Raw genomic sequence first — 9,192 nt, forward strand, 5'->3', positions numbered from 1 at the left:
TTGGTTTCCAAAAAGGTCTAAACTGACAGCTGACTGAAGGGTCTGTGGTCCTCCAGGACATTTTGGGAAGGGGGGGTGGGGGGGGTTACCTTTGTGGGGGGCTGCCTGGGGGGGCTGTGACCGCGGGACCCTCGGGGGCCGTTGGCGGTGCGGCTGGGCCTCAGCATCCTGCGCAGCCTCTCCGCTTCCTGTCTGTAGAAGTCCCGGTCCTCCTCCACGCTCCGCACGAAGCAGTCCAGCCGGGACCCGCGGGCCCTGGCTCCGCCCCCCTCGCACTTCCGCTCCTTCCCCTTCTCCGCACCTGAACGCAGCGGCAGGCAGCGTGACACCGTGGACCCCTGATGCTCTCCGGACGCCCCGCCCCTGGCCTCCTCCCGCCCCTCTGAGCCCCTAAACCCGTGGTAACCAACCCTGTTCCTGGAGATCTACCGTCCTGCAGGTTTTCACTCCAACCCTAACAAAGCCACACCTCATTCCACAGCTAGAATGAATCTTGTTGAGCTGCTAATTAGTAGCAGAGTCAGGTGAGCCAAATTAGGGTTGAAATGAAAACCTACAGGATGGCAGATCTCCAGGAACAGGGCTGGTGACCACTGCTCTAAACCACAGCAGGCCCCACACGCTACATCGCAGACCAGAACGTCTGACGGTCTGAGGACACAGGAGCCCAGACACGGTCACAGTCTGACACGCTGTTAAATACAAAAGCATCCAGACATTAGTGGCAGACTGGCTGTTTTCCTTCTGTGCTACTCATGTTCCGACTTCAAAACAAACGATGGCTATGAGGCTAAATTCAGTCTGGCGGCATTTCTCTGAATGTTGTTGGCTTCTGCACACTTCAACTGCCATTCTGTAGCAAGAGTTTCCAGACCAATCTTGCTCGGTGCATTTCACGCTCTTTGCTTTGAGGGAAAAACAACCAAATGTGACACAGATGTCCCAATACTCTAGCATTTAATTATGTTCAAATATGGAATTCAAATGTAGTTTATTCTTTAGCATGTAACAGCGATTGCTTTCACAGTATTTTACTGGTGCACATGTTCAGGAAAAGTGTATTTCAGACAGTAAATGTTATGTGTTCCCACACGTATCCCATGAGCACCCGGTACCTGAGAGCTGAAGCTTCCCCAGCTGATTGGCCAGTGCGTCCCTCTCGCGGCGCAACTGGCGAACAGAGGCGCGCAGGTCCTGGCTCTGTTCCGCTGTGCGACTCTGCTGGGCCCGCAGCTGGTCCAGGCTGGACCGGGCCAACGCCCTCTCCTGTGGGACAGGGGCAGCAGGAGGAGAAGGGGAGGGAGAGTTCAGCCCAGTACAGTTTTCAAATCATGAATTCAACAACAGTTTAAAATTCATAAACAGTTACACACTACCAGGCCTCCTAGAGTGAAGAAGGTAAGAGGACGCATAAGATGACTGACAGAGGTTACAAGTCAGTGCCAATGACTCTAAAAACGTGGAGATTATATTTAAATGTCGGGATTGACATACTATTCCAGGCCATAATTTTATGACATGAGCAGGCAATCACAAGCCGAGGTCCAGGGGGAACATACAGTTTTAAGGTCGGTGACGGTATCCGCCAGGCAGGTGACCTTCGTCTGCAGACTGTCGATGACGCTCTAAAAACAGATAAGACCAGAAAGCTGCTTCAGCCTGTCTCGTTCGCACCCGTCCCGTTCACGTCCCCTGTCCCGTTCGCCCCCCTGCCCCATTTGCACCCCTGTCCCGTTCTCACCCCTGTCCCGTTCGCACCCCTGCCCCTTTGCACCTGTCCGTCCCCCTGTCCTCGACCCTGTCCTTGCACCCCAGTCCCATGCACCCTGTGCTTGCACCTGTCCTGCTGTCACCCCTGTCCCGTTTGCACCCCCAGTCACAGCAACACACCTGAGCTTCCTCTGTCCTGCTGATCGCTGTGTTCAGCAGGGCCCTCTTGTCCTCTTCCAGCTGCAGGGAGAGCTGACTGACCTGGCTCAGCTCCTGGTGCAGCTGCTGGTTCTGCTGGATCAGATCCTCCACCTGCTGGCTCACCTGCCCCTCCTGCTGCAGCCCGGCCACATCCTTCCTCAAAACCTCGATCGGACACAAGCACGCATATGCACAATCACATATATGCACAATCACACATCTATACAAGCACACATATGCACAATTACACATCTATACAAGCATGCATATGCAGTCACATATATGCACAAACACACATATACACAAGCCTGAACACACACACACCCATACACATATGCATAAACACATGCATGCACACACACATGTTCACACATAAATACACAAGCACATGCATGCATGCACACACGTCCACAACCACACGCATGCACGCACACCTGTCCACACATATATAAAAATACATGCATACAAACACATTTACACAAACACAGGCATGCACACACACACATACACACAAACATGAAGGAACTGAAATGTAAAAGAATATAAATGTGCTTGTCCTCTTGGCTATTGACTTGTACCAGACCATTGATATACAACTGCCACCCAGAACTACACTGACAGTGAATGAAAATTACCTGACTATTCTGCTCACAGGTGATGCTCCTGTGGTCCCCGTTCGTACCCGCAAGTTCAGGAGGGCTGCCCTCTGTTTTTTCACTCAAAGGACTCTGCAAATCACAATTACACTGAGCCTATGATTACTTCACAGTTCAATTGCTGTTAGTTAACACCTTATAAACTGTGCTTTTAAATCTGATGCACTGCACAACAGAGAAATTAGAAATACCAATCTAGGTATAGACCTATTCATGCACAAACTCGCGCGCTGCACACACATGCTGGCAGGAAGGAAGAGTCCATAGACATTCAAAATGAGTTTTTCTCGCACTGTTCGAAACAGTTACGGTTGGCATGGCAACGCTCATGCAACCAACTATGCCTCCGTGCATGCACTGCCAAACATATAAACTCACGACATGCTCCTGACGTAAAGATGCAATGCAGTAATAACAACCGACGTAAGTGACGTTATCTTAGCTAACCAGCAGTAATTAACGAATGAACAAATAACGGCTCACAGAACCTTACTTGTGCTCGATTGTCTCGTTTAGTTTCCTTGTGAGCGCAAAAACATATTATACGGGCAGAGAGATGTCTTAAGTTAGCTAACGATGTGATAGGATTAACCCGAAATGTATAAAGATAACTACCTTCTTCGTCTTAACTGGAGAGATGTGACAATAAAGGTTGAGAGACAGGAGTGTAATGAAAGGGCTCGCTAAAGCTGGCTGAGTTTCACCAGCGGCAACAATTAAACCGCTTTTCTGTTCTGGTTTAGGACTGACCAATCACAACTCAGCATTAGCATCACAACCAATCACAACGAAGATTCCGCTTGGTGTTGTGACGGTGCCTTGGCAACTTTGCGTTCTACACAGATTTTACTCTACTACCCTACTCAACACGCGGAGATGAAGCATGGACCATACATTTATAGTAGTAGTAGTAGTAGTAGTAATAATAATAATAATAATAATAATAGTACACGCGTATATTTTACAAGATGAATAATCGCTAATACTTTTTAAAATCTTAAATCAGGAAAGCAGGCTGGCCCATAAGAATACAAATAAAATTTAAAAATAAGTTTGATTACGGATTCAGTCGACAATATGAGAGGGAACTAATTAATTTCATTTCGGACTGCTTGTGAAATATGCCCACACGTTCTCTTCTCTTCTGTATCTGGTATAGCAAATCCAGCTTTGTGCATGTTTGTTATCATGCATAAAATGTACTGTTTTCATAGTAAGCAACGTGAAATATGCTACACCTGATATTTATATAAATAGATTACCTCTTGCTTTTTCGAATCGCTTGTGGATTCCATCATTATTTTATGCAGGGGTTTCCGGGGAAAGGCCAATTGTGATTCCGAGCTGCAGGAGTTGCTCAAGTACGACTAACCCAGTGCTTGCAGGTGGTTAATTCGTCTGCCCTGCCTTTCATGTCACGACTTGCCTGAAACTATGACGGGGGGACCCTTATCATGAGTGTGCCTGGTGTGTTTGCATGATACTACCGTTACATGGGCAATAATTACATCGTTTTTCACGTTTACTTGTTATACCGATAACAAAATGCACTATACTTGAGATGTGCTTAATAAAGTTAATATGTAATTCTATGAAGACTGCGTCCGTAAATAGTTCTGTGTATCTTATAAAATGCATCATTACTGTTGAAAATTGCATATACTGAAGAACCGCACGGAAGGATGTATCAAAGCCCGTCGAGAGAGACTGCTTAATATTGCTGCAAAATCTCTGGATGCAGGCTATGGCCAATAAACATCTCTTTCTTGTCCAAGCTGAAAACTGAAACTTCCCGTGTTTGTTCCACCACTAGATGGTGCTGGATGGACATATATCATTATTTCACGTCCTTTAACCCAGGAAGTGGATGTAGCCGTCATATCACTGCGCATGGCCGGTGAAGTTCTTTACAGACGTTCAATATGTCTCTTGCATTTTAAATACTTTTTCTGTATTAATAAGTTTCAGTCATTTAAGTGTTAGATACACAATGATATTAAGGCCTTGTGCCCGTGTGTACGCAAACACTCGGGACTGTTTACGTGGAATTCGACCACTTAACACTTTGTCAGCTGTCATTGAGCAGAATGGCAAAACCGGCCTCGTCCTTCAATCCATGTCCACTGACATTTTTGAGAACCTGGCTTTTGAGGACTGGGTACACCAGCACGTGGACCTCCAGGATCGGAGGATACTTTTCCTGTGGAGAAACGCCGCAGCAGTGGTCATCGGCAGACATCAGAATCCCTGGCAGGAGTGCAACCTCCAGCTAATGAGAGAGAGGGGGGTCCCACTCGCGAGACGGCGGAGTGGTGGAGGGACCGTGTACCAAGACCTGGGGAACATCAACATGACCTTCTTCACGTCAAAGCGAAAGTACGATCGACACAAGAATCTTAACGTTGTTACCAGCGCTTTAAAGAAACTGCGGCCCGCTCTGGATGTGCACGCAACCGATAGATTCGACATACTACTAAATCGGGACTTTAAAATATCTGGGACCGCCGCTAAATTGGGGAGAGCAGACGCGTATCATCATTGCACACTGCTTTGCGCAGCAGATCTGGCACTGCTGTCCCCGGTTCTGAAAAGCACGTGCCGATCAATCAGGAGCAATGCGACACCCAGCGTGCCCTCGCCCGTGAGAAATCTCGTGGATGAGGACCCAACTTTAGACTGCGACACGATCATGGAGGCCATAGCATCCCAGTACAGTGCGGAGTTTGGACTGAACGGCGCAGTCATGCTTGTTGACCCAACAGACGAGCTGTGCCTTCCCGGCATCCATAAAATGGCCTCTGAACTTCAGACCTGGGAATGGGTGTTCGGGAGAACGCCTAAGTTCAGCGTCAGTACCTGCTTTGAGGTCAGCTACGAAGCTTCCACCACCAAAGTCACTCTAAATATGGACGTAAAGAATGGTATTATAGAGACCTGTTCCATAGAACTACCTCAGGATTGGCTGCCCACAGCGCTCTGTCGCGAACTAAACGCCCTCTTGGTCGGTTGCAAGTTCTGCCCCAGTGAAGTCGCGGTTCTTACGTCGGCTGTGCTGAGGACAACCCCGCTGAACAGTGAACTTGAAACCAAGATGAATATTCTATGCCAGCATGTGGCTGCTGCCATGTGAATAAACATCAACGTATACTGGAATTAAAATGTCTTATTTTTTTATTCAGGATATCAGACATACAGTGCCACTGCAGTGTGTATCCATCAATAAAGTAACAAATATACATTCGTAAACATACACTTATATCTGAATGGCCACCCTCCTATTGTAGTGCAAACAGGATAGGGCTGACTCCAGTGCCAGTTCGGAAGATCGCTGTGTAGAGGAGCTCAGAAAAGCAATGCACGTGACATATTTTGGTGAATCTGCGCACTACAGCTGTACAAATGGCGCACGTGGAAGACCGTGCACGAGCCAAATGCACTCACTTTACTCCCAAACCAGCGTAACTGACCCTTTAAATGTTAAGGAGACACGTGTTTCCCAAACTGAGCAGCAAAGAATTCGACATGCTCAGGAATTATGGCAGACCTAAGATCCATCCCTACAATCCACAATGATCTGTATTATATTTCCAAGGCACTTCGCATTTCATCTTTTTCCCCACACACAATTTATAGTAAAAATTCTTGGTCATCTTTTGTGTCCAGGTGCTTAAAACAATGACGGGGAGGAAAAACTGCAGCACACTGGATCTCCTTCTAATCTTACCAACATTAATGTACCATAAATGTCTATTTTTAACAGACTCATTACAGGTGGTGAGGTTGGAAGATGCAGTGTGAAGGTTTTTTTTCCATGTTTGTCAGTCTCTTTCTTATACAAAATATAAAAACTCCAATGAAATTACATTAAAGTTAAATTACATTATCTCTGTAAGAATGCTGCCCTGAAAGCTTAAGTCCAGTATGATTTTTATACTGCGCCTCCAGCAGATTTACGAAAACAGTGTTAATGGTTAAGTTGTCTTTGTGTGTTTTGTGTGGAAAACATCGACCGTCGTCTCTTGACACTGCCTCAAGTCATAGTCGCAATACCCAACGGAGAATCGACCCTGAAAGAAAAATAAAAGATCTTTTCTAAGACTGCATGAACATATCAGAATCTTTTGTAAAAACATACAATGATTACAACTCAAAACCACTGATCAAGCCTTGCCTGTGGCCTCTTAAAGTAGTCCAGTCCTCTTCCGATCTTGATTATCCAGCCATTGTCAAACCTGTTGAATTATCACGTTAATTACTGGGTTTCCTCTGACCCGCTACAGTTTTGTCAGAATAAAATACAATGACTGAGATTCCAGACGGTCTTTAGAAGGGCATGTACATTTCCACATTTGTGCCATTCGGTAGATACTTATAAGGAGATGGAAGATAATGGGGACTGACCTGATTTCCCTGTCATGGATGGAGGAGGAGTACTGGAGATCCAGGGTCACCTCATGGGCCTGCAGTGACTGCTTAATTTCAGCCAGGGCATTGGTCTGCTGCGAAGAGCCCTCGCCCTGCAAAGCACCACTGACCTTTAACCTTTAACCTTTTAACATCTGAGAGAAACACAAGGCCCTTACTGACACTGGAAATAAAGGGTCACATCAGAGAAAGAATGACCGAAGACAATGTATGAGAGTGAACTGTCACTAAGAGAAACAATTAATTATATGAGTGTATTGTGAACAATTACTAGTGAAAGAATAGAGTATTAACATTAGTAAATTCATGCATTATGGGAATTGGCAGTAATGGAATTTAAAATGACATTCATAGGAGGATTTTTGTGTGTCCCATGACATCACATTTACAGATACAATGACAATGTTGGTTTGCGTGTTTTTTAAGACTCCTCACTCAGGCCAACTTGCATTAACGCATGCAGCAGCTGCGCACTGCTGGGCATGAGGAGCACGGTGGTCTGAGCACGCTCACCTCCTCCTGGGAGGTGAGGAGGTGAATCCTCCGGACTTTACAGGGAGCCTTCAGCAGCATTTCACAGAAGCGCAAGAAGTTATAGAGCTGGCGATGAGAGAGAGAGAGACAAACAAGACCCTCAGTGCAAGAAGAACATCTGTCTATAACTTAACATGTGGAGCAGTGCGTTTACTAGCTACGGTCACAAGGAATTCCTGAATATTTCAGTCCATCTTATAATTCTGTAGGAGAAGGTGAAACACCAATGTTCTTAGATTACATACCATTACATTTACAGCGGCAGTGTCCTCAAATCGAACCTGTGACCTTTAGGTTACAAGGCCAGTTCCTTACCCATTATACTACACTGTCAGTACCCGACTGCATGGCAATATCCATGACGAGGCCACTCCCAGGCCCTTATGTTTCGTTACCTGATGGATGTATCGGATGTACGGATCCTCCACCCACACCTCCGTCAGGGTCTCGCTGATGTACGGTCGGAACAGGGTGTCGTAGCTGTATCCCGTGGCGTTCTCTGCTATTTTAACCTGTTCATGATATTTACCCTCTTGCATGCAAAAGATAAAGAAGGGGAAGCAGAGGAGTTTTAATGCTTTAATATGGGAATTTATACACAAAGATCAATTATTTATTTTTTTTTATTTTTTTTACTTTACCAGGAAATCAAAGTGTGACAATACGACAGTCGGTCAGACTGAATTCCTAACAGTGGCTGTGGTTTGATCATTTCAGCAACAGTACCTTCTTTTTCTCGCGTAAGATGGACTTTAATCTGCTCGGCTCGCTCCATGTAGCCCTTAATCTTTTCCCTGTAATGAGCTTTCTTTGTGTCATCCTTGATAGCTGTTGAGAAACAGGCACACAACTTTACCTGGCAAAGCTCATTGGGTTCCTTTACCAACTAGTCCACCATAATTGTATGCACTATGTGGTAAACGTAAGCACGAATATACCGGGTTATGTATAATACATGTGCATTACAGGTCGATAACTGACTATAGCAAGCTACGAATGTAACCCCATACCTTTCAGCACGTCCAGCAGTAGCTGGATTCCTTCTTGATAGCAGACGATGGATTCCTGGAAGCGCGAGCTGTGGTCCAGCTCCACAGCCCTCTTGAGAACGGAGACAGCTGACGCTTCCATGCCCGGTACATGATTTTGTGTCATGATCAAATGGTCCCCTGTGTCTGTCGAAAGCTAAATTTGGCGGACTGGTGAGGAGGTAAAGACCAGCAAGTTTCCCGAACTGCAATCGCATTCACGCTAGTAAAGTGTTAACGCCTTGGCCTTAAATTTAAGTTAATTCCACTTCCATTTCACATGGTAAACGTCGACCATCGGTACAAACAACTATTTGGGTGATAAGAGTAGAATGTTTACTTTCAGAACAACACTGTTGTACCGTACAGCTATTATGTAGCTTAATAAGACACATCAATGATATTCGCTATTGCCAATGAAACGGCAGTAACTTCCTGATTCTACTTCACTGCTGTACGACACAATAATAATACCCACAGGAAACATTAGAGCGACTTCAAGAAATCTGTCAATGTAAAAGGCATTAACAAATCTGCCAGTGTGAAATACATTGCACATTATATTTATTTAAATACATGATAATAATTTATATAATTTGAAATTTTGGTTAAATTAAAACTAAGATGTGTTATGTTAT

At 45.5% G+C, this 9,192-nt stretch overlaps 3 protein-coding genes across 3 annotated transcripts in view; 1 reads left to right on the top strand and 2 right to left on the bottom strand.

Annotated features, from left to right (window-relative positions):
* The window catches only part of tsga10 (testis specific, 10), a 15,284-nt gene extending 11,265 nt beyond the window's left edge, over nt 1-4,019 (bottom strand). Inside the window, exons 1-6 of the mRNA XM_064311566.1 lie at nt 3,830-4,019; nt 2,547-2,639; nt 1,891-2,076; nt 1,560-1,625; nt 1,116-1,266; nt 90-301 (exon numbers count right to left, since the gene is read on the bottom strand). Of these exons, the coding sequence (XP_064167636.1) occupies nt 90-301; nt 1,116-1,266; nt 1,560-1,625; nt 1,891-2,076; nt 2,547-2,639; nt 3,830-3,865 (744 nt within the window). The 5' untranslated portion in view covers nt 3,866-4,019. The remainder of the gene's footprint in view (nt 1-89; nt 302-1,115; nt 1,267-1,559; nt 1,626-1,890; nt 2,077-2,546; nt 2,640-3,829) is intronic.
* Nucleotides 4,020-4,181: 162 nt separating this feature from the next.
* lipt1 (lipoyltransferase 1) lies at nt 4,182-6,320 on the top strand. The gene has a single exon (XM_064310977.1). It carries the CDS (start codon nt 4,558-4,560, stop codon nt 5,695-5,697), a length of 1,140 nt encoding a protein of 379 aa, XP_064167047.1. The 5' UTR covers nt 4,182-4,557; the 3' UTR covers nt 5,698-6,320.
* Nucleotides 5,721-9,029, bottom strand: mitd1 (MIT, microtubule interacting and transport, domain containing 1). Its single transcript, XM_064310982.1, has 7 exons — nt 8,537-9,029; nt 8,253-8,354; nt 7,922-8,058; nt 7,506-7,592; nt 6,969-7,084; nt 6,739-6,799; nt 5,721-6,634 (listed from the first exon to the last, which is right to left on the bottom strand). Exons 1-7 carry the CDS (start codon nt 8,679-8,681, stop codon nt 6,539-6,541), a joined length of 744 nt encoding a protein of 247 aa, XP_064167052.1. The 5' UTR covers nt 8,682-9,029; the 3' UTR covers nt 5,721-6,538.
* Nucleotides 9,030-9,192: the final 163 nt, after the last annotated feature.

The sequence above is a fragment of the Anguilla rostrata genome, chromosome 15 (genome assembly GCF_018555375.3).
Source record: "Anguilla rostrata isolate EN2019 chromosome 15, ASM1855537v3, whole genome shotgun sequence".
Taxonomy (NCBI): domain Eukaryota; kingdom Metazoa; phylum Chordata; class Actinopteri; order Anguilliformes; family Anguillidae; genus Anguilla; species Anguilla rostrata.

Bases quoted from the DNA above. Each gene is read 5' to 3' on its own strand.
- lipt1 (XM_064310977.1), top strand. From the start codon at position 4,558: ATGATATTAAGGCCTTGTGCCCGTGTGTACGCAAACACTCGGGACTGT.
- mitd1 (XM_064310982.1), bottom strand. From the start codon at position 8,681: ATGACACAAAATCATGTACCGGGCATGGAAGCGTCAGCTGTCTCCGTT. The intron at 7,593-7,921 runs GTAACGAAACAT...TCTCATCGCCAG, and splicing joins ACATCCGATACATCCATCAG to CTCTATAACTTCTTGCGCTT. The intron at 6,800-6,968 runs GTCAGTCCCCAT...ATAATTCAACAG, and splicing joins ATCCATGACAGGGAAATCAG to GTTTGACAATGGCTGGATAA.